The 22,743-nt window shown below is 38.9% G+C and overlaps 1 protein-coding gene across 2 annotated transcripts in view; it reads left to right on the top strand.

Annotated features, from left to right (window-relative positions):
- The first annotated feature begins 693 nt into the window (after positions 1-693).
- Positions 694-22,743, top strand: part of lpin2 (lipin 2) — a 42,609-nt gene continuing 20,559 nt past the window's right edge. The window contains exons 1-9 of one of the 2 annotated variants that reach the window (XM_062980468.1): positions 694-867; positions 11,674-11,871; positions 13,138-13,233; positions 13,685-13,986; positions 15,337-15,444; positions 17,081-17,204; positions 17,870-18,206; positions 18,513-18,612; positions 21,863-22,050. In XM_062980468.1, coding sequence (XP_062836538.1) covers positions 11,683-11,871; positions 13,138-13,233; positions 13,685-13,986; positions 15,337-15,444; positions 17,081-17,204; positions 17,870-18,206; positions 18,513-18,612; positions 21,863-22,050 — 1,444 coding nt within the window. In that variant the 5' untranslated portion in view covers positions 694-867; positions 11,674-11,682. The remainder of the gene's footprint in view (positions 868-11,673; positions 11,872-13,137; positions 13,234-13,684; positions 13,987-15,336; positions 15,445-17,080; positions 17,205-17,869; positions 18,207-18,512; positions 18,613-21,862; positions 22,051-22,743) is intronic. The other variant, XM_003219688.4, reaches the window with a different exon arrangement.

Genomic DNA, 22,743 nt, shown 5'->3' with positions numbered 1-22,743 from the left:
TGCTTATCCCAGATTATCTGGCAGTGTGAACTCATATAATCCCGTTTAAAGCAGAAAATCTGGGATCAGATCCTGACTAGGGGCCCTTCCACACAGCCATATAACCCAGAATATCAAGGCAGAAAATCCCACAGTATCGCGTTTGAACTGGGTTATCTGAGGGCCCTTCCACACAACCATATAACCGAGAATATCAAGGCAGGCTAACCCAAAAATATCTGCTTCGAACTGGAATATCCGAGTCTACAGTGCCCTTAAGATTAAAAAAGAGGAAGAAGAAGGAGAAGCCTCGCCGTGAGGCGGCTACAGCCACTAATTAGACGGCTCGCTCCACGTTGCAACAGAGAAGAGGAAGAGGAGGAGGAGGGGGTGCTTGGATTACCGGGCGCGAGCCAGAGCGCGAGAGAGCGGGTGAGCACGCGCACAAGGCCGCCTCCATTTCCCCATCCTCTACGGTCACGTGGGCTTGGCTTTTCCCTCTTTCAACCTCTCCTCCCTCCGCTTCTCGCTCTTTCGCTGCCATCCATCCACCAAAGTTCTGAAGGAAGACGAAATGAAGAGGGGAGGGAGGAGGAGAAGGAGGAAGAAGAATTTCCGTTGAGCGCGTGCGAGGGAGAGTGAGAGCGCGCGCGCGCGCGCGCGCGGGCGACGGCTCCTCCTCGCGTGCGTCACCTTCTCCCCCCCCCCCCCCCCCGGGCCCTCTGTCGCGCGCCGCCTTGCCTTGCCTTCGCGTTCAGTTCATTCAGCCGGCGCCTCAAGAGAGGGAAGCAGGGAGGCCGGCTGCTGCTGTTCCTTTTCCTTGCTGCCCTCCCCCCGCAACTCCATCCGACTGAGGGAAAGAAGGAAGGAAGATAGGAGAACGACGAGGTGAGATTAGGCCAAAGGCACACAAGACCTCGAAGGAGAGCTTCGTCGGAGGGAGGCAGGGAGTGAGGGAGGGCTGCCTGGGCGTCACAAAAAGGGATGATGCTGCCTGAGGGACACCGGCTGACCCACAAGGGATGCGACCCGCGTCCCTTCATTTTTCACCTCAGTGATTTTGCGTGTTCTGTTGAGGAGCCATTAAAGCCCAGTAGGCATGATGTGTGTGTGTGTGTGTGTGTGGTAGCCCTCTGGACCCCCAGCCCCCTCCCCCCGTTTCCCTCCCACAGGCTTCAGGATTTTGTTCTCAGAGGCCCCTTCCACACAGTTGAATAAAATCCCACATCATCTGCTTTGAATTGGGATATATGGCAGTGTGGACTCAGGTGCTGGACGGGGTTACGGGCCCCCTGAAGTCATAGGTTCGCAGATTGGGTAATCTGGATTCATAGAAGAGTCATAGAAGAGTTGGAAGAGACCTCGTGGACCATCCAGTCCGGGCACGTCCACACAGCCCTATATCCCAGCATATCGAGGCAGAAAATCCCATAATATCTGCTTTGAACTGAAATATATGACAGTGTGGATTCAGATAACCCAGTTCAAAGCAGATATTGTGGGATTTTCTTCCTCAATATTCTTGGATATAGAGCAGGGCAGCAGAAAACAAGCTTGCTCCCTTTGCCCTCTGACTTCCCTTCACATATTTGTACATAGCTAGCCATCATGTCTCCTCTCAGCCTTCTTTTTTGCAGGTTAAACATGTCCAGCTCTTTAAGACGCTCCTCATAGGGCTTGTTCTCCAGACCCTTGATCATTTTAGTCGCCCTTCTCTGGACACATTCCAGACTGTCAACATCTCCCTTCAACTGTGGTGCCCAGAATTGGACACAGTATTCCAGGTGTGGTCTGACCAAGGCAGAATAGAGGGGGAGCATGACTTCCTGGATTTAGACACTATACTTTTATTTATGCAGGCCAAAATCCCATTGGCTTTTTTAGCCGTCGCATGACATTGTTGGCTCATGTTTGACTTGTCCATGAGGACACACATACTGCTGTTGAGCCAGGCATCCCTCATTCTGTATCTGTACCTTTCATTTTTTTTCTCCCTAAGTGGAATATCATGCATTTGTCCCTGTTGAACCTCATTTTGTTATTCATCATAGTTGAGCTTGAAACCCCAGGTTTTAGCGGTGGCCAGGGGAGCATTTGCACAATTAAATCTTGTACGCAATTGCGCTCATATCTTGGGAAGTCAGACTTGGCCACAGTAATCCACACTCTTGTTACATCTTGAATAGACTACTGCAACACACTTTACTTGGGGTTGCCTTTGAAGACTGTTCGGAAACTTCAAGTGGTCCAATGGGTGGCAGCCAGATTTCTCAATAGAGTGGCATACAGGGGGCTACCAAGCACAATTCAAAGTGCTGGCTTTAGCCTATAAAGCCCTAAATGTTTCCAGCTCAGCTTACCTGTCCGAACGTATCTCCCTCTATGAACCATCATCGAGAGTAAAATTGTCTGGGGAGGCCCTGCTCTCGGTCCCGCTGTCTTGAGTCCCCTTCAAGGTAGAGAAAGGCAGGGTACAAATAGGGTAAATAAATAAATAACCCTGTTCAAAGCAGATATTGTGGGATTTTCTGCCTTAATATTCTGGGTTATATGGCTGCGAGGCAGGGCCGTGGGTGCATGGCTTTTCCTTTTGCATTTTTCCCTTTCCTATAAGTATTTTTAGGGCAGCAGTTTTAAAGCCTTTGTGTTAAAGCAGGCATGGGCAAACTTGGACCCTCCAGGTGTTTTGGACTTCAACTTCCACAATTCCTAACAGCCAGTAGACTATTAGGAATTGTGGGAGTTGAAGTCCAAAACACCAGGAGGGCCCAAGTTTGCCCATGCCTGTGTTAAACACAAGGCCCACAGACTGAATCTGGCCCTCCATCTCATTTTATGTGGCTTTCCAGATGCTGGACTACATCTCCTGTCTTCTTCATCATTCGACATTATGACCAGAAAAGATGGGAGTTGTGATACAATCACATCTTGAAGGCTGCGTTTTGTTGTGTTCAGTCAAGATACTGAATTTGAATTTAATTACACAGCTTGTGGACTCCCTTTAAACTTTACTGGATGTGGTACACCTTTGCATCTTTCTTTCTCTGCCTCTGAAATTCATTGTATCTTTAGCTGATAGTTATTGCCAGACAATTTGGAAAGTCAGAATTTTGCATACATGCAGCAAAGAAAAATGCAGATTGCTTGAAAAATCTCATTAAGTAGATACTTGTAGACTTCTTCCTAAAAGGGGAGTCAATGCCTAGATTTGTATGTCACTGTAAGTCAAACAGGGTTCAAGGTTCAAAGAAATTTTAAATCCTGACTTACTACTTTAGAGCTACCTATGGTGTCCAGTCACTCTGGTTGCAAATTGAAGTGGTTGGACTAACCACAGGCCTTCTGTTTACATTTTGCTTGCTGTGATGTCCAAACTCAGTGCTAGTTTGAATATCAAAATAAACAAACTGTGTGAAAAAGATAGGTGACATGTTTGGCGGTTTCCACTTGCAGTAAGAGAAATTGAGTCGTGAGCACTTTCATACTGATTTGTGATGTACAAAAAACGTGTATTCAAATCATTAAGGAGAAGTAAGGAGGCATTCTTCCTAAGGTAGTCAAGGAAACTGGCATTTGATATGTTTAAAGCTCAAGAAAAAACAGATGGGAACCAATATCTAATCAGCATGACAATGTATATAGTTTTCTCCACATAAAGACCAGCATTCTATTATTGGAATCATAGAGTTGATGAGACTTCAAGGGCCATCCAGTCCAACCTTCTGCCATTCAGGAATACACAACAAAGCAGTCCCAACAGATGGCCATCCACTCTCTATTTGAAAACCTTCAGTGAAAGAGGCTCTACCACACTACACTCTAAGGCAGAATATTCCACTGTCGAACAGCTCTTACTGTCAGAAATTTTTCTCTAATGTTTAGGTAGATATTTTTCTTTCAGTTTGAATGTTTTGGTCCATAGCCTAGTCCTGAGACTAGCAGAAAATAAGCTTCTCCTCTCCTCAGTGACACCTTTTATGTGAGACGTGTATTGGGGACCGTTGCCATCTTACCTACAGACAGACATATAAAAGCTAGCCGAAAGGCTGCATGAATTCTTCATTACAAAGGACCCAAACACATGTCACATTTATTGCTGTCTGATTTAGCCATTCTTTGTTACCAAGTGTGAGAACAGAACAGATGTTATTCTTGCAATTAGTCATTGCATGAATGTGTTTTGGTTTAAGTAAATATGTGTGTGTGGAAGAGAGAAGAAAGAATTTTTCAACTAATATTGAGGTGCTTTAACATGCCACCCCCTGAACTGGCCCCAGTCAATATCAAGACCAATGCTGTGTACACTGTTTGAATCAGCAGAGAAAATAATTTTATTTCCAGCAGAAACTTACATCATTCTGTAAATAAAAGCTATTGTGATCTTTTACCAGTGTAATTTATCTTAAAAAACAATCTTATGTTCACACAGTTAACATACTGAGATAATGTGACCTTTAAACACATCTTACATTTTATTTGCCCTGTGATCTTGAACTAGAAGAGGCAGTGTTCATGCTTGATTGGTATTATATTATACAATTAGAAGACCGTGTTTTCAGGCATGGCCTCATCTTGTCTATGTAAAGTTAGCAGCTGAGTGTCCTAATCCTCTGGCAGACAGAGATCATACCGAGACTGCAATCCTGTAGATATCTATTACGAAGTAATTTGATTTTAATGGAATTCAGAATAAAGATTAATGGAATTATCCATAAAGAACAGAAGAGGGTGGTGAGGCATTAAGAGAAACAAGTTAAAACATTCCACAGAAAAGCCTCACGTATATGGAGCTATCACAACTAATACCTCTTAACCTGTAAAAGGTTGAAAATTGTACTCTGTAGAATTGAATTCTGTAGATGACATAAATATAGCAAAATATACCTTTTTGAGAGGAGGCAGGCATTAAGAAATACTTTTTACCTCTGTATCTGATCTCAGTAAGTCAGACATTTTCTACCTAGATAATTGGATATCTCTTCTAAGTAAGAACAGTTACTTGAGAAAGTGACATCAGCAAACTTTTGTTAGGATCAACCCATTGAATCAAATGTTAAATGGTGAGTCATCCAGATTTGGACAATAAAACTGATTAAAACAATTATGCATGAAATTTTAATGCGTAATATAAGAACGTGATCATTTGTATCTGCAACAGTTTGATAGAAGAAAAGTGACAGTGTTAGAGTCACAAGCCTGCATTTTGTTTTAGGGGTTACTCTGTTGTCAGTTAAGATAATATTGAGGGATCTCAGTGCAAGCAGAAGCTACTTTTCTATCTCTAATAGAGCTTCCAGTCTTTTATTGCCCTTTGTCCCTGGTCTCCCTCATGGCCTATCCAAATTTAATTGCTCCTTTCTTAAGCAAAGAAGATCGAATTTTTGAAAAAGCTCTTGTTCTGTTACATCTGAAAAAAGTATTAAACACTGCTGCATAGGTGTAAACTGTCAAATTGTAGTCCCAATTGAAAGAGACTACCTGCTCCTTTCTCAGACAGAGAACATTGAATTTCTCAAGAAGCCATCTCTATTAATGCATTTGGAACAATATTTTAGGTGTTGTGTCAGTAAAACCCGCCAAATGCTGTCCCTATGATAAATGTTTTACTTTTGTTGGAGTTAGAGACCTGAAAGAGTTAATCCGTTAGCTCCCTGTTCTTAATGTTAAATGCTTTCTATGTTGAAGAAAATTCAATATCTTCTAATCCAGGAAACATGTCAGACGTAGCCATATTAGCCATGTAATAAAATACAAAAAAAATCACAAAATATTGGTATTTTGAGTAATTGAAAATAGAGCATTCTTACAAATAAAAACAAAAACACTTTTTAATTGTGTAGAATTATCATTGGTGTAAAACTTCCTAACTTGGTCTTTGCAAAGTTGATTACAAAAGATGAATTTCCTGTGGAAAGACAGCATCAGTTTTCAATTATTTACATTTAGCAAGAACCTGTTTTGTCTTTTTAAAGGTCTCAGATCTTTAAAATTGTACATGATCAAATTTTTATACATATTGAAGTATGTAACTTAATAGACAACAGACAAAGCCTCCTGCTCAATTATGTATTTGGCCAAAACAATTTGAATTGAAAGGATGGGAAAGAAAGCAACATTAATAAATAGATACATATTTTTAAATCGGAATGAAAGAAAAAGTAAGTATCCAGTTTTTCTAGATAAGATAATGATGTACTCCTTGTAGCTTATATTTTCCATCCCCACTTCAAGTCAAATGTCATAAGCAAAAGTAGCACTTTACTAAAAAAAAAAAAAAAGCCCTAAGAAGCGTAGGCATTTAGCATTTGAATACAGTAACATTTCCGTTACCAAGATTACTCAGACACAGATATAAAATGAATAATAAAGTATTATTCAGGATACATGTATGTAGAAGTAAATAAGAGCAGTAAACTGTGAATATAAAGAAGCAGTTCAAAACAGTTATGTGGTGCAGTCGTATTTTTATCTGAGAAAAGACAAAATGTATGGTACTTGTTCTTTGACAAAATCTGCCATCAAAGTTAAAATTTAACCACAAATGAAAATAGACTAAACAACAAGAGAAAAAAAGAAGCAGATCTAGATCTGTTTCAGTCTGTCTACAGGTTTGGTTTATGTCTCGGGAACTAGGCAAATGGAGTTTGTTCCTGTTGGTTTCGTCAGATTTCTCAGCAACTTTGATCCCATCAACATTGTTCTCTCTCTGGAATGGGATTTGGGGACAGTATTTTACAGTGGCTCCAGTCCTTGGAGGGATGAGTTCAAAAAGTAGTATTTGGAAATTCCTGTTCAACCCCCTTGCCCTATAGGCCTTCCAGGCCTCAGTTATGTCTCCAGAGCTATACTCTTGTTTGTCTGTCTGTCATCTATCTATATTAAAATTACTGAGAGAAGTTATCTGGATTGTTGGGGTTCTTGTCAGCAGTACACTGGCTCCAAACTCTCACTCTCTATTGAATTTCTTTCAGTGCTAACCTATTTTAGAGTAACACAGTGCCTACTGCCAGTAACTTTTTTTTTTAAAAAAAAGTCTTTATTGCAATAGGGATAGAGTCAAAAGCAAATATTTTAAAACATATACATAGCAAACATAAGTACCTTCGAAATTAGCAAAATAAGCTTGCTATCAGTAATTACCTGAATAAAGGTAAATAGACCAAATCTTATTGGAGCCAAGATACAGACATTTCTGATCAAATTACAAATCTGGGAATAGGGATTCAGGTGGTATACTCCTGGATTCGTCTGTGAACCTGTTTTTGGCAGTGGCAAGGAGTGTGTTTTCACAGTTAAAGCTAGTGTGAAAATTGACCCATTACTGGATATGTCAGATTTGATTGTAACATGATTTGAGTGCTTGGCATTTGGATTACTGTAATGCACCTTTTGTGGGATTGCTTTTCTAAACTGTTTGAATTCTTTGGTGGATCCATAATCTTGCAGTTATGACTTATAAAGCTCTATATGACTTGGGTCAAAATATCTGGAACACTATCTCCATGTTTGAACCTGGCCAAGTCTTAAAATCATTGAGGGAAGGATTACTTTTTATTCCTCCTCAGCGATAAGTGAGGACACATGAGAGAGCCCTGAGATCTTCAGTGAAAGCCTTTCTTTTTAAAAATCCCACCATCATTAAAGACGTGTCTGGAGAATTTGTGAGAAAGGGTTGTTTCAGTGGCTATTAATATATTCTGGAATTCCCTTCCTCGGGAAAGAATGACCCTCCTTTTGTGTAATTTTCAACAGGTGTGCAGGAAATGACTTTCTTAAAGTAAAGGCTTTTAATAAAGTACTGTAAAAATGCATTTTTTGCTTCTTAATGCATTTTTTAAATTGCTCTTGGCATATGTGACAAAGACCTGGTTGGATGAAGCTGGGAGTGCTTAATTTGAGCCTGTGTTTTCTACACATCAGCAAGCCAGATCTAAGGGGAAAGGAGCAGAAGTGGAGTTGCTGTGTTCTGCTGGCATTCTAACTCCCTGACCAAGATGCCCTATCCCATTGTTTTCGGAGTTTGAGTGTGTTACCTGAAACTGGGTGACTAGGGTAAATTAACTCGTGTCCCATCCAGCCTGCTGCTCAGTAGTCTTCCCTCCTGACCTAGCCAGGGTGGACTCAGGGTTGGTATTCAAATTGTTTTGGTTTGTAGTATTGGGAAATATCAACATCTGTGCTGAGACTGACCTGTTAGGAGTGGCTCTGAACTTCATGTCTGCAATAAAAATCATGAGTCTGCCCTGAGTAGCAGGCATACTATTTAGCCTTTTAGCCTCTGTTCTCATAAAACCAGACATTGCTATTCTGTAACAGGTTTTTCCTAGGGAATATAAAGAAGGGCCATATTTCACTATAAAAGAAACTGCTTGGGCCCTTAGATTGTGCATCTTACCTTGACCTTGTTCAGAGCAACCTGTTGTGGCAAATAACTGCTACTAACAGATAAATGCTTCACTTGTTAGTTGGTTGAATAAGATGTTTTTGTACTTGTTAATTCCAGAATAATGGATTGCTACTTCCTACCTAGCTGTTCCCAATATCTAAAGCAAAGAACTGCATTTGGATATTCTGTTCAGTACTATACTTATACACTTCATTCAGCAATACACTGACATACTTGCTATATCACTGTATTTACTCATAACTGTAAATTAAGCATCTCAGATTTTAAAACAATATGAACCACATTGTAGTTCACACAGCCTGTTTAGTCATGCCTTCTTGACTCTCACATTGTTTTTTTTAAGTAAACAAATTAAACATGGATTGTTTAACAGTATGGGTTTGAGTGTTGGACTACAACTCTGGAGACCACTCAACCATGGAAATCCATTAGTTGACCTTAGGCAAGTCACATACACTCAGTTCCAGAAAACCTTCTTATATATTCAGTTTAGGGTCGCCATAATACAGAAATATAATTTATTGTACCCTAAATATGGCTTATTACGTTTGAACAAGCCAAAAATTTTAAACCACCACAGATCCTGCTTTTATAATCCTGCTTTATTTTGATGAATATAAAACATACTCCCAGGTTCAGGCATAGTACAAAGCTCTCTACATCTGATTACTTCACCTGCTTGCCCAAGCAAGAAGAATAAAGGAGAAATGAACTGAGTTTCATCTATATGTGGTTTGTGCATTTTAAGGTTTAATAAGCCAGAATTTATGGCTTACCATAGTGTGAACATAGAGAATATTTTGTCTAGATCACAGCATCCATTAGGTGAATATTTCATCTGAAATTCATAGCATCCAGTATGCCTGTACGATAGGAGATTAGTTAAACCTTTTTAATACACTGTCCAGTTTTTCAAAACATGTATCAAAATTGCTTTAGAAGTGTCTTTCTGATTGCCTTGTGTAAGAAAGCAACTAAATAAGAGTTTAATGTACTGTTCCAGAGCCTTATTGACAAAGTGTTCTTGTCAGTCGTATCTCCTCATTCCAACTTAATTTATCTCCTGCTCTGCTCTTGGATTGGCCTTATTTGATTCTGTCCAGGTCTCATTCCACCTTCCAATTCTGCTATGACTTGCATTTGTGTTTACTGTGCCAACAGACCAATAATGACATAAATTTACATATCCCTTACAAAGTGGAAATATAGATCTTTGCCTTTTTCTATTTACATAAATAGGCCAGGGTGCAGATAAGCAGCAGAAAAGTTAAGACAACCCCAGGCAGTAAAACAACTGGGGTAAGGAAGGCAAACAAAAACCCCATCCTTCCGTCAATGTAACAAAAAGATAATGGTAAATACCTGTCAGTGAGCAAGCATATGACCATTCCATCTACTTGCAGACTAAGGACTTAAAGTAATCCAGCCGTTCAGAAAAAAGTATGTGGTAAGCAAAACAGTCCTGTAGTTACTCACCTCGGAAAGCAGATAAGGGAAAAATCACATGTTAACTTAGAAAGGACCAAAATGTTTTTTGGTAAAATGCAACATCATTGCTTATCACTGTAAACAGATGTTAAATAATTTTCATGGCACTTATCTCTTGCAAAACTGCTGTATCAGTCATGCAATAAAATTTCTGCAAGGTTTTCTTGAGATTAGTCCTTCTTAAGCTGTGCCACTGCTATGTTAGAAAGCAAAGAAAAATCAATAGACTCAGGGCGCATCCAGACAGCCCTTTAAAAGCGCGAGCTCCAGCATTTTTCTGTGGAGTGTCCAAATGACACCCCACATAAAAGTGAATGCTTTGGGCACAAAGCAGGAAAAACCTGCTTTTGCCAAATGAATTTGATACTGGAAAGACTCAGGTCAAATCCAGTATGGCTGCTATCTGGACTGTCCCCTTGGAAGTTCTGGGACTGATCGGCCCGGAAAATGCAAGAGGGCTCTAACCCCCTCTCCCAAACCCCTTAATAACAGGGGAAAGTAAAATAATTTACCCGGCCGCCTTTAAATTCCTGACAGAGCTCTCCTGGCGCGTAAAAAATCATGCCAGGAAAAGGGGGGGGGGGGAGGAGGAGGAAAATAATCATGAAAATGAACAAAATCTGACCACTAGTATTAAAAAAAACTCTAAAATCAGGACAGTAAATGAAGAACAACACAGAGAACACAGGGGAATCCCAGATAAGAAACAATCAGGGCCAACTAATCACCTCCCAACAAAGGATTCCCCCAGGCAGGAAGCAGCCAAGCTTTGAAGCTGCAAGGCTATTCAGTACTAATCAAGGTGATCAGTTGTAACATTCTCACTTGCCTCAAACACACAAGAGTTCTGTCTCCCACCCTGGGCATTCTACGTATATATAAACCCAACTTGCCTAGTTTCCAACAACCTTCACACCCTCTGAAAATGCCTGCCATAGATGTGAGTGAAACGTCAGGAGAGAATGCTTTGGGAACATGGCCATACAGCCCAGAAAACTTACAGCAACCCACTTTTCAGTATTGTTTTTAAAATGGACTGGTAAACAGCTGAAAATATAGAATGATGACAGAAGTTATTTGTGATATTAGTTGACTCATGATATGTTTTAAGGCTTTTGTATTATAAAGTTCGGCATGAATAGTTAACATTTTCACTTTGTAGACAGTAATACTAGCAATAAGCCAGTCCTATGCCTACATGTCTGTAAATTGCAGTAAACTTACTTGTGTTTATATTTTGTCTTGTATTGCTACACTTAAAATTCTCTAGCTATTTCATAATTATTTATAAAACAAATACCTTTTTGTAATGTTATCAAAACCCTTGGCTGCTTAAGTTCCATTATATACAGTGATGTAGTAAGTGGTGTATATATCTAAAATGTGACTGTGACAATGTGCTCAAAGGGAATTCTGATAACAGCAGTTTCCTGATGTGTGAACAAATCTATGCTTGTATCGTATAGTCTACATGTTGGCCCACAGTGCAACCGTAACCTGTATGTTTTTCATCTTGTGTGAGTTTGCCTTGGTCACTTCACAGTTTGTTGTATCATAATGATGATTTTGAGTGTCTGTTGACATATTTGTACATTCAACATTCACTAAACTGTGTTAGCTTGTATGTGCCTGTCCAAATTGTTTCCAGTCTATTGCATAAATTATAAGTTTATACATTTAAAAGCAATTTGTTCACATCAGTTTTGTTATACCATTGAAAATGTGCAATCTGTTGAATAGAAAATGTGCTCTTTGAATTTGTAATACAGTTCCAATCCGTGCTTCTTCTTTTTTTTCAGGCTTGAAGTATGAATTATGTGGGACAGCTTGCAGGACTTTTGGTTACTGTGAAGGAACTATACAAAGGCATCAACCAGGCTACACTTTCAGGATGCATTGATGTAATTGTAGTTCGGCAACAAGATGGTACATTCCTATGCTCACCATTCCATGTTCGATTTGGAAAGCTTGGGGTCTTACGTTCCAAGGAGAAAGTGGTGAGTACCATGAACAAAAGGGTTTATATGAACTATTTTGTGCATACTCAGCCCACACCTCCAGTGTTAATAAGTCCTAGGCCAATTGCATGTTGATGGTTTGATGACCAGCAGATTTGTTGTAATATATAGGTCTAACATTAGAGAACATGAACAAAAATTATAAATCTCTATCACATTCCTTCTCAATTACGATTGTTCTTGAATTTAAAAGTGGATAAGTACATGTCTTCTATTGCAAGGAAGATGCTTCCATTCTATCCCTAGTCATTTTAATTCCCTATTTCCTATCACTTTAAGATCTTTAATGTGTAGCTTGCTCCTTTCTCTCCTGTCCCAGCTTTAAGAGAAGGAGGTTACTATTGTTCTTTCTTGCCTTATTTAGCCTTGTGTTCTTATTGTGATGGTGTCACAACTTTACTCCATTGTACTGAGTCCAGATTGATCAGGAATCCTATCTATGGCCTGGGGAATTGAATCATATAGTAGTAGTAGTAGTCGTCGTCGTCGTAGTTTATTAATGCTTATACCATAAGGAATTGAATCATATATCCCTTGATCATACTTGGAAAAACTGACTGAAGACAGAAAGAAAAGTCCAAGAAAGTATAGCAGTGATTCATTTAGCTCAAGAATTTGCGGAGCAAGTCTAGCCAAATTGCAGGCATTAGGGACATTACTTTGGAGAGGCATATTGTACTGCACTCAGCATTACTCTTATGTACAACAGCTGTCCCAATTTTGACATAACTGGCAGCTCTACCCTAGAAGACTCTAGGGCAGTGGTTCTCAACCTGTGGGTCCCCAGAGTTGGCCTTCAACTCCCAGAAATCCTAACAGCTGGTAAACTGGCTGGGATTCCTGGGAGTTGTAGGCCAAAACACCTGGGGACCCACAGGTCGAGAACCACTGCTCTAGGAGGTTGAAGGACCAGTAGAGGTCATTTTCAGGTTGAGCAAGCCTGATACACGTGAAACTGGGCTATTTTTCAGAGCTGCAAGTGACTTGTGATCACTTGGATGCTCTGCCCTGCCTCTATAAGAAGTCTGTTCCTTCCCAAGATACGATCATTTGTGCCTTCTAGATGTTTTGATTTGACAGTTATAGAGGAATTATTGGACAAAGTAAGGCGTTCTAAAATGATGCTGGAAATGCATGTACCATGTGGCTCCAACATTTGTCCCTCCTTACAAAGAGGCAAACAAAGTTTTGGTGTTGCCAGTATTTTTATTGTAAGTACCTAAAAGGCATTTGTATTTTCCATAGATTGATATCGAAATAAATGGAGAAGCAGTTGACCTTCATATGAAACTGGGTGATAATGGTGAAGCATTCTTTGTGCAGGAAACAGAAGAAAAATTTGTAAGTAGTATAATGTGAAATTCAGGGTCTGTTTTAACACTAATGTTCAACCGACTATGATTTGTGCAGAATATTTTAAAATAAGTTTTGTGCACCTGAAATACTAATGAAATAGGATTTTTCTTTGAAATAGATAAAAATGTTACAATACATTAGGATATGAATACTGTTTCCTATCAGTCTTCATAACTATTTCTGCTTCATCACAGCATTCTCTTTCTCTCTCATTCCTTTCAAGTTGCCACATTTTTTCTTTGTTACATTTGCTTTCTGTTCTTGATTTTCTGATTTTTCTCATACTTGCTTTCTCTTTGGCTAGGGGTGTTTCTATTATAATCAACATTCACACATGAATTGGTCCCTTCACTGCAACACTGCAATATTTGTATTAGTCTAGTAGTGCATATATAATGCAAGTTATAGTAATTCTTGCCTAAATCATTTTTTAAAGGAAGAAGTTCCTGCACATTTAGCAACATCTCCAATACCCACGGAAGCACAATTCTTCAAAGATAGTGATGATTATCTATTAAAGTCAGGTACAAATGACAGGATGTGCCCAAGCCAAGACATTTCACAGATGGAGGAATCAGAGCCTCATTTTTCCTCTGGGTCAGTGAAGAAGAAGAAACGAAGGAAAAGAAAATGTAAACAAGATGCTAAGAAGGAAGATCACATCTTTTCTCCTGGAATGGAAGAAGTATTTGAAATGGAAATAAGCTCAGATGATGAGAGAAGTGTTAAACCTGTGAGGTAAACTTTTATTTTACTGAACTGTCACATTATAAAAACCTCAGTAATGAAATGTGTCTTATATTGGACATTGTGAAATGGTATAAGACTTGCTATAAGACTGTTTAAATGTTTAACTACATTATGTTTGGAGATTCCTAATTCAGAGTAAATATTGACATTTGTATCAGTCAAAATAACTAGGTGAATGATTAATGAAAAAGTTATAGTATCAATAATTCTGCTGATAATACAACAATTTTAATCACCTACATACATCTCTGTCACGATAATTATCCACTTTTAATTATTTTTGTCAAAAGGAAAAATGAAAAATTCTTATAAATGTGTGACATTAAACATGTGCTTAACTCATTAGCTAGTAAACTTTTACCAGTTTTCATAAATGTTTACATAATGCTCATGACTTAAGTATATGTTTAATGTCACATTTATTTTCCTGTTCGACAATAATAACAAATTCCAAGTGGACAATTATAGTGTTAAAAATGTATATCTATTCTGATTAAAATTCTGCTGTAAAATCATCAGAATTACGCATACTACAACTATCAGTGTTCATTCACTTAGCTGTATTTAATTGATACAAATGTTACAGAATCATAGAACTGAAAGAGACACAAGGCTCAACAGTCCAACCCCCTGCCAGCAGGAGTACACAATCAAAGCAATCTGAATATGAATCTCCAAACATTAAGTCAAACATATAAACAGTGTTATGATAAGTTTAGGGGAAAAAATTAAGGATTTTTTTGTAGCAGCTAAAGATACCCTTATTTATAAGGGAGGAAATGTTTCCATACAAAAACCCAAGAGTAATCATACAGCTTCTTTTTTAGAGTGGAGCAGTCAGGAGTTTTGGGAATAGCAGCTCAACAATAAATATCTGGAGGACCACATGATCCTCCCTTCTGTTTTCGACTCAGAAGGAAAAAAAAACAGTCAATCACAGAGATGGGCAAGTAGAACTTCTGGGACAAATCTGTTTCTAATGACATACAAACTATATTATTTCATGATGAGACACAGAGAGATATTTAATCCTCCCAGATATCCATATGATAGTGAACAGCTAAGGAACTTAAATGAAGGCACTTTCAGCCACAGTCTTCATTGCTGTTTACAGTCTCTACCCCAATCCCCGCCCTCAGTGAAAGAGTCTCTTTTTTGCATCTATTGCAACTCACCATATTGATGATTTTGTTCAGATCAAAGTACAGGCCCTCTTGAAAATAAATTACTGATCTGTGAGGAGAATTTGCTTTTGCCCTTTGGGCATGTCACTTAAGAGTATGTCATGCTTACTTTTGGAGACCTCTTTCTTAATATACCAATTCTTTATTTCTACAGAAATACTTCAGATTCTCCACCAAAAGATGAAGAGTATAAAGAATCATTGATTTACCATTCTAAGGACCATTACCCTTTGTCAGATGGAGACTGGTCTCCTTTGGAAAAGTAGGTCATTTCCTGTGCCACATTCTCACAGGGATATTATAGTCTTAACTGTCTGATGTGGCCATTATATACAATATGACTATTTGTGTCTGATTATTACTTCTGGATTTTGCATTTGCTTTTCTGGTGATGGTTTTCTAAATATAACTTAAGTTCCCTCACCCTAACATCTGATGCTAACCGTTTTTTGGGGGGTGGGGAAGAGCTGTTTCCTTAGTAATGTGGAGAACTCTTTTGTAATGTTTTGGTATTCAGAGCACTTTTCACATAACCTGAAATTGGCCAAGAGCTAAAGCCCCTTTACTTTACAACTGAGAAGGATTAAATCATTAGTCTACATAGCCTGAGTGGAGCCAACAGATCATGGCTCTTGGAATTTTGAGAAAAAGAGGCTAAGAAGGAAGAACTAAAAATAGGAGAGCTTTAACTATTCAATTGTCAGATAGAGCCAGTATGAAACAGAAATAGAGCTAAAGATAGGAATGGATAAGATCAAAATAGATGGAGATAGTTGGATGGTTGCTAACATTGTAGTGATGTACTAAATGAAGAGCTCAGGGAAAAGCTATGACTGAGTCAAACAGTTTTTTTTTATTGAAATCCTGTTTGATAACTAATACACAATCATTGTTTTATTACTCTACAACTCCTTCTGAAAGGGGATGAAGGAGTTCTCTCACAGGAATCTTGTTGTAAACTGCTGTCAAGTTCACTGAAGTTTGTGATGCCTCGGTGAATGAGAGATCTCCCAAGTCTCCCTGTCATCAACCACTCTGCTCAGGTGGTTGCAGACTGAGAGTAGTGGCTTTCTTGACTGTGTCTTTCCATCAGGAATGTAGACTTCTATTCCTGGCGATTTGTACCCTACTAAGTGTTATTTTATTTTATTTTATTTATAACATTTTTACTCCGCCTTTCTCACCTGAGGGCGGCTTACAACAATTGGCAAAATTCAATGCTTAAAACAAAATCCTCTTTTCTAGTGAGTCAAGTTTTTCCATCATATGACTAAAATGCAATAACCTTAGTTTAGCCCAGGCATGGGCAAACTTAGACCCTCCACTTGGCTTGGACTTCAGTTCACACAATTCCTAATAGCTGGTAAGCTGACAGAGATTTCTGGGAGTTGAAGTCCAAAACATCTGGAGGGCTGAAATTTGCTCATGCCTGGTTTAGCCACTATGGTTCCTTTGATTTGTCCTAGGACCCGCTTATTTGTCTTTCTACCCGTTCACGGCTACCTTTTTTTAAATGGTAGTTTGTTTTCTCCATAGGGCAAATGGAAGAATATTAATAGTGACAATATTAGTAGTGACATGCCCATTGAAAACATGTAGGTTTTTTTTAAAGTTTTTAGATTGTAATGAAGAAATTTGTTCCTACAAACCAGTGTTAACTCATTTGCTATGATTTTTACACTGCCCTCTAATCCAGTTTCTGAATCCAGATTATCTGCTTTGAACTGGATTATATGTCAGTTGAGATCCAGCCTCTCTTGCCTCACAGTCTGCAGCTCCATCTTAGATTTCTGCCATTTCACTGAATGAATGAACCTTTAATTATAATGGAGAAAACACCTTTGAAAGGATCTGTACAACCAATGGCTTGAAACTCAACTGTATTTTATTTTTTACAGCCAATTTAGTACGGCAGCTTGCCCTAAAAGCGATTCAGAATTGGAAGTTAAACCTTCAGAGAGCCTACTTAGAACGGAATCTCACATGGAATGGACATGGGGAGGCTTTCCAGAATCTACCAAGGTAAAATTATTTGAAAATAGATGTTTTCTGAAAGATTTTGGAGTCATTCTCATATACTGAAAAGCAAGAGCTATTGTGAATACTACTGAAGTACTGTAAAAATAATATGTATATATGTAGCCCCCTCTTGTGGTTAATTCTTGGTCCTTTTCTAAAAGAAGCTGCTTCTTGCAGCAGAATAAATGTATGTTTTGCATTAAGGTAAAGGTTTTCCCCTGACGTTCAAGTCCAGTCACGTCTGACTCTGGGGGTTGGTGCTCATATCCATTTCTAAGCCGAAGAGCCGGCGTTGTCTGTAGACACCTCCAAGGTCATGTGGCTGGCATGACTGCATGGAGCGCCGTTAATAATGTTTTGCATTATTATGTATGAATAAAGGAGTAATCTGAATAGCTCTTGGTTAATAAAACTTGATGACTCATTAAACAATTTGTAGCTTTTTGTGAAATTGTAACATGTGGCTATCATGAAATATACTGCTTTGAAGCTGGGTCAGTCATTTTGAAACACCATGTAATTAATGTAGTTTGCCTTTCTCTCTATCAGAGATGGGAATGGAGATTACCTATTCTATAGATCAGAAGTGTTCAAGTTCATCATGTTTTAAGTAAAGATAATGAATGAGATCAAAGCATTTTTAGAAAAGTTGATGTTTCCCTTTGCAGATCAGCAAAAAGGAAAAATTAGAACATCCTAGAACAGCCACCATCGCTCCATCAGAGAAGACTCATTTCAGGGTGATATCCAGCACTGATACAGTTGAAGCTGATGTTTTAGTGAATGAGCCTGTCTGTATGATATTGAAGCCTGAACCAAGAACTCACCCACTATTTAAGGAGCTAGATATTAAAGAGAGACTTAATTCTGCAGATACAGAACCTGTTTTGGAAATGTTCCAAAGTTCATTAGCATTAGAATCTGATACTATCCCCAGTCCACTGGTAGATTTTCCATTGGAAATTAAACCACCGGCAAAACTTGATTCTCCATCAAAGAAAAAAGGTATATACTTTTAACTGATTTCCAGAACAAACTACATCTCTGCTTTTTTTCTCTTTCTAAATATTTAAAGGGGGAGGGGTTAGAAGTAAGCAACAAATACCTGAATCTGTGTATGTGTGTTTTAATCTTGGTTGGAATATTTATTTCAAATTCACAGAAATAATTAGAAATGGCTGGCTAAATCAAGCCTCTGTTTCTGTTGACCTTTAATAATTTATTTATTTATACATACACATATATATATATATGTGTGTGTGTGTGTGTGTGTGTGTCCATCACTTGTCCAAAATGAACCCTTTGTTTCAGGAATACACAAGAGAAGCCAGCACCAAGGGCCAGATGACATATATTTGGATGACCTGACAGCTTTGGAACCTGAAGTTGCTGCTCTTTATTTCCCGAAAAGGTAATTAGAACACAGTATGCTGTATTCAAATGTTCCATTATATAAGGGATATGGAATGGGAAGGTTTAACTTTGGCTGAATCGAATCATAACTATTTAAAATGAATACCAAAACTTTTTCTAGAAGAGAATAGTTTTTCTTTAAGAATTGTTCAGTTTACAAAATAGACAGAGCTTAGCTATGTCTTAGAAAAGGCTGGTTATGTTTTACTCTAAAGAAAATTAACCCAAATTTCAGACTGTAATAAGCTCTTATATGAGCAAAAGCTTAAGAAGTCCTGTCCCCTGTCTTACAGAACTGTCTTAATACATTAAGGCAGGGGTCCCCAAGCTAAGGCCCGTGGGCCAGATGCGACCCTCTAAGGCCATTTACCTGGCCCCCGCCCTCAGTTTTAAACTTAGGCTTGCCCAAAGTATGAAATGACTTGAAGGAACACAATAACAACAATCCTAATTAACTTGACTATCTCATTGGCCAGAAGCAGGCCTACACTTCCCATTGAAATCCTGATGGGTTTATGTTAGTTAAAATCATTTTTATTTTTAAATATTGTATTGTTCTTTCATTGTTGTTATTGGGGGGGGGGGGTGTTTTTGCACTACAAATAAGACATGTGCAGTGTGCATAGGAATTTGTTCGTATTTTTTTCAAATTATAATTTGGCCCCTCAACAGTCTGAAGGATTGTGGACCGGCCATCTGCTTAAAATGTTTGAGGACCCCTGCATTAAGGTATCCTTCCCCAGCTTAATGTGAGCCACATGAATTGGACTACAAATCTCATAAACACCAGTCAATATGACCATCAGCTAGGAATTATGGCAGATATAGTCTAAAACATCAAGAGGACACCATGGTGGAAAAGGCTGCTTTAGGGGTCTGTAGAACAGTATGAGTTCTACAGGGATACTCAGAGGTGGTTTTGCTAGTTCCTTCTTGCAAAAGATAGCCTATAGCACCTGATATTCTTAGTTGGCCTCCTGTTTAAATGGTAACATGACTGACCTTGTTTAGATTTATAGACCAGATCTATACTAGTTGGTGCCACTGTCATAGCTGCTTAGATCATTTGGTGGCGGTGTGCTAAAGATTTAATCTATGCAAAGTCAGCTTATGATCGAAACAGTGAACACATTGTTTTCATTGTGAATTGCCAGGGTTGGAACTCATTTGAGGACATTTAGTTTGTTTTTATGCTGCAGAAGTGGCTGATAGATCTGGTAGTTAGAAAGCAAGATTAGAAAGTTTAATGGAAGGAAGTTTAGTTATAGTTCAGCTAACAGTGGGGCTGCTATATTTGGGAATATTGCCATTTTCATCTCCAAATGATGGAGAAGTGCAAGATGTGATAGATATCTGAATTGTACTCTGCAGTGATACCTTGACATAATAATTTAATTTGTTTAGTGGCTGAGCACTTAACTCAAAATGCTCCTCAGTTGGGACACTCCTAAGTAGAAGTTCTACTGTATTTAGCATCTGGGGCTGCTGTTGTAGTTGAGTGTTTGACTAAATAGGCCTCTGACCTGACTATATTAAGCCTTTTTTATATCATTATAAGCTAATTAACAGTAATGGTAAGTAATATTAGCAATACATTTTAATACCTTTGTTAAAATGATTAAACATGCACTATTTTACACATTTTACTTGTATGGTATGGTTATGATTATAGAAGTGAGAACTTTTCATGTAGAAGTTACAGATGACTGAATTTCACATTTTTTCCAGATCAGTCCTCATTTTGTCCTGGGGCTTTTTTTGAGTATGTTTGTAACTTTAAACAACCCAATCTATAAATATGTATGCAATTTCTAACACTTCTCCTAATGTCATTTTTTCCTAGTACACACATTTTTATAAGCAGTTAGTCCATACATGTACTTTCTTTTACATTTTCTAACACACACTTTTTTAGAGCGTTTCTATCTGTAGTATACATATTTTATACACATTTTTCTTTGTAGAATATCATTATACAATTCTTAAGAGTATATCCTGAATGATAACTGTGTTCAGGCACACAGAACACAATAAACTTATTTCAAAAAGCAATAAACAAAATTATCCCTGTCAAGAGTCAGACGCCAATTAGCGAACAAAAATAGAGTTTATTCAGCAGATAAGCCAAAAAGTAATGTTAACACAGAAAAAACCTTGAAACACTTCACTATCAGTGCTTCAAGAGCAGTTCAAACAAAAATATAATTCAGCAACACAAGCAGGTAAAAACAAAGCTAAACAAACTTAGTGCAAACTGCACTTTCTGAGTCCAAGCCCTGCCAGCCGGCTCTGTAGTTTTCAAAGGAACAGTTCCCAAAAGAAAACACCAAATTGGTCAGGAAACAAACAAACAAACTAAGAATGCAGTAGACTGCTTCCACAATGTGGATAAAGCCGAAGGCTCCAAAAGGATGGTGAAAAGACGTCGTCCGGGATTCCAAGGTCAGGTCAGGAGATAACAGCAAAGAGCAAGCCAGGAGTCAAAAGCCGATAGTAGTCATCAATCACAGGGCGAAGGCAGTAGCAAGGTCAAATTCCGGTCCAAGGTCTGAAGAGGGTGCAGTCATCCAAAACAGGTCCACAATAAGACACAGCGAGAGCCAAGCTAGGTGATAACAGCAGATTCAAATCATAGTCCAAGTCCAGTCTTCATGGAAACACAGAGATCCCAATGGCGCCTCAGCAACACCTTGCCACACGCAAAGTGCAGTGGCCAAACATTTCCATTTTATTCCCCTTCCTCCTGGGTGACCAAACACTCACACCCAAACACCAGGTGTCCCAAATCTACTCAGAGTCTGAGCTCCACACAGCTAGAGCTCGTGGATCTGGAGTACCTAGCAATTCGTCGGAGTCCCAATCATCCTGCCCACACTTAGCCCCATGAACACTTAAAGAACCATCCTCCCTTCTCCAAGCATCCCAATTGGGATCAGCTCCTGCAGAAACCCCAGGTTCAGAAGTATCCATAGACCCGAAATCCCCAGACATCTCCGGTGGCTGTGCCCATTCAGTGCCCGCTTCCCCAGCCACCACCTGTTCCTCAGCATCCATCTCCCCATCTGAATCTTCCTCAGAAGATCCCCCATATAACTCTCTAAGTCGCTTCCTGCGCAACTCCTCCAGTGAACCCTCATCACGAGGGTTTTTTCTTCCTCTTCGAATTCCATCCCCATCAACCATAATCCCCGAAGGCGCAGTCACAACAATCCCTATCCCAAATAAGAGTCTGCTTTTACTGTTTTCAGTGACTCTGATCCAGGTACCAGGCAGTGGGTGGAGTCTGATACCCTTTCTGGTTCCCAGTCTCCACAATCAGTGGGAAGTGCTGCTGCAGATAGTGGTACAGAGTGCATGTCTGATTCTGCAATGGACCTGCCTGATGTCACATTATCTCTTTGTGGAGGTTTGAGTGAAAATGGGGAGATATCAAAAGGTATGTATGAATGTCCTATTTTAATATAAAGTTTTAAAGAAAAAAATACTGTGAAATAAAATGCAGGATCAAAATGTAGCCTATAGAGGTTTAAGAATTTGCTTCACTATTAATTTCACTCAGGCTGGATCTACACTGCCAAATAATGAACTGCATTATGCAGTTTGAACTGCATTATGTGATCTGTGTAAACCCATATAATGCAATACAATAATGCATTATACGAATCTATACTGACCATATAATGCAGTTCAAACTGCAAGAATAACAATAATAATAATAATAATTTTATTTCTTACCCGCTTTTCCTCATGGCTTGAGGCGGGTTATAACATAGCTAAAAACACATAATCATGATATAAAATACATCTATTAAAATACAGAACAAAGCTTAAAATTAACACAATATGTGAGTTTAAAATGCATGATTAAAACTGACTCGGTGGGCCTGCTGGAAAAGATAGGACCTCAGATGTATTTTAAATTCCGACAGCTGATTTAGCTGTTGGAGCTCTTCTAGCAGGCCATTCCACAGTTTTGGGGTGGCCAATGAAAAGGTCCTCTGGATGATGGTCGTCAGTTCTGGCTGCTTGGAGAAGCTGCCCTCAGAAGACCTAGGTGTTCTGGGTAGATTGTACAGGACAAGGCAATCCTGTAGGTAACCTGGACCTAAACCACGTAGGGCTTTAAAGG

The sequence above is a fragment of the Anolis carolinensis genome, chromosome 4 (genome assembly GCF_035594765.1).
Source record: "Anolis carolinensis isolate JA03-04 chromosome 4, rAnoCar3.1.pri, whole genome shotgun sequence".
In the NCBI taxonomy this organism is placed as follows: Eukaryota; Metazoa; Chordata; class Lepidosauria; order Squamata; family Dactyloidae; genus Anolis; species Anolis carolinensis.
Note: the sequence above shows the minus strand (reverse complement) of the source record. Positions and strands in the feature narration are given on the sequence as shown.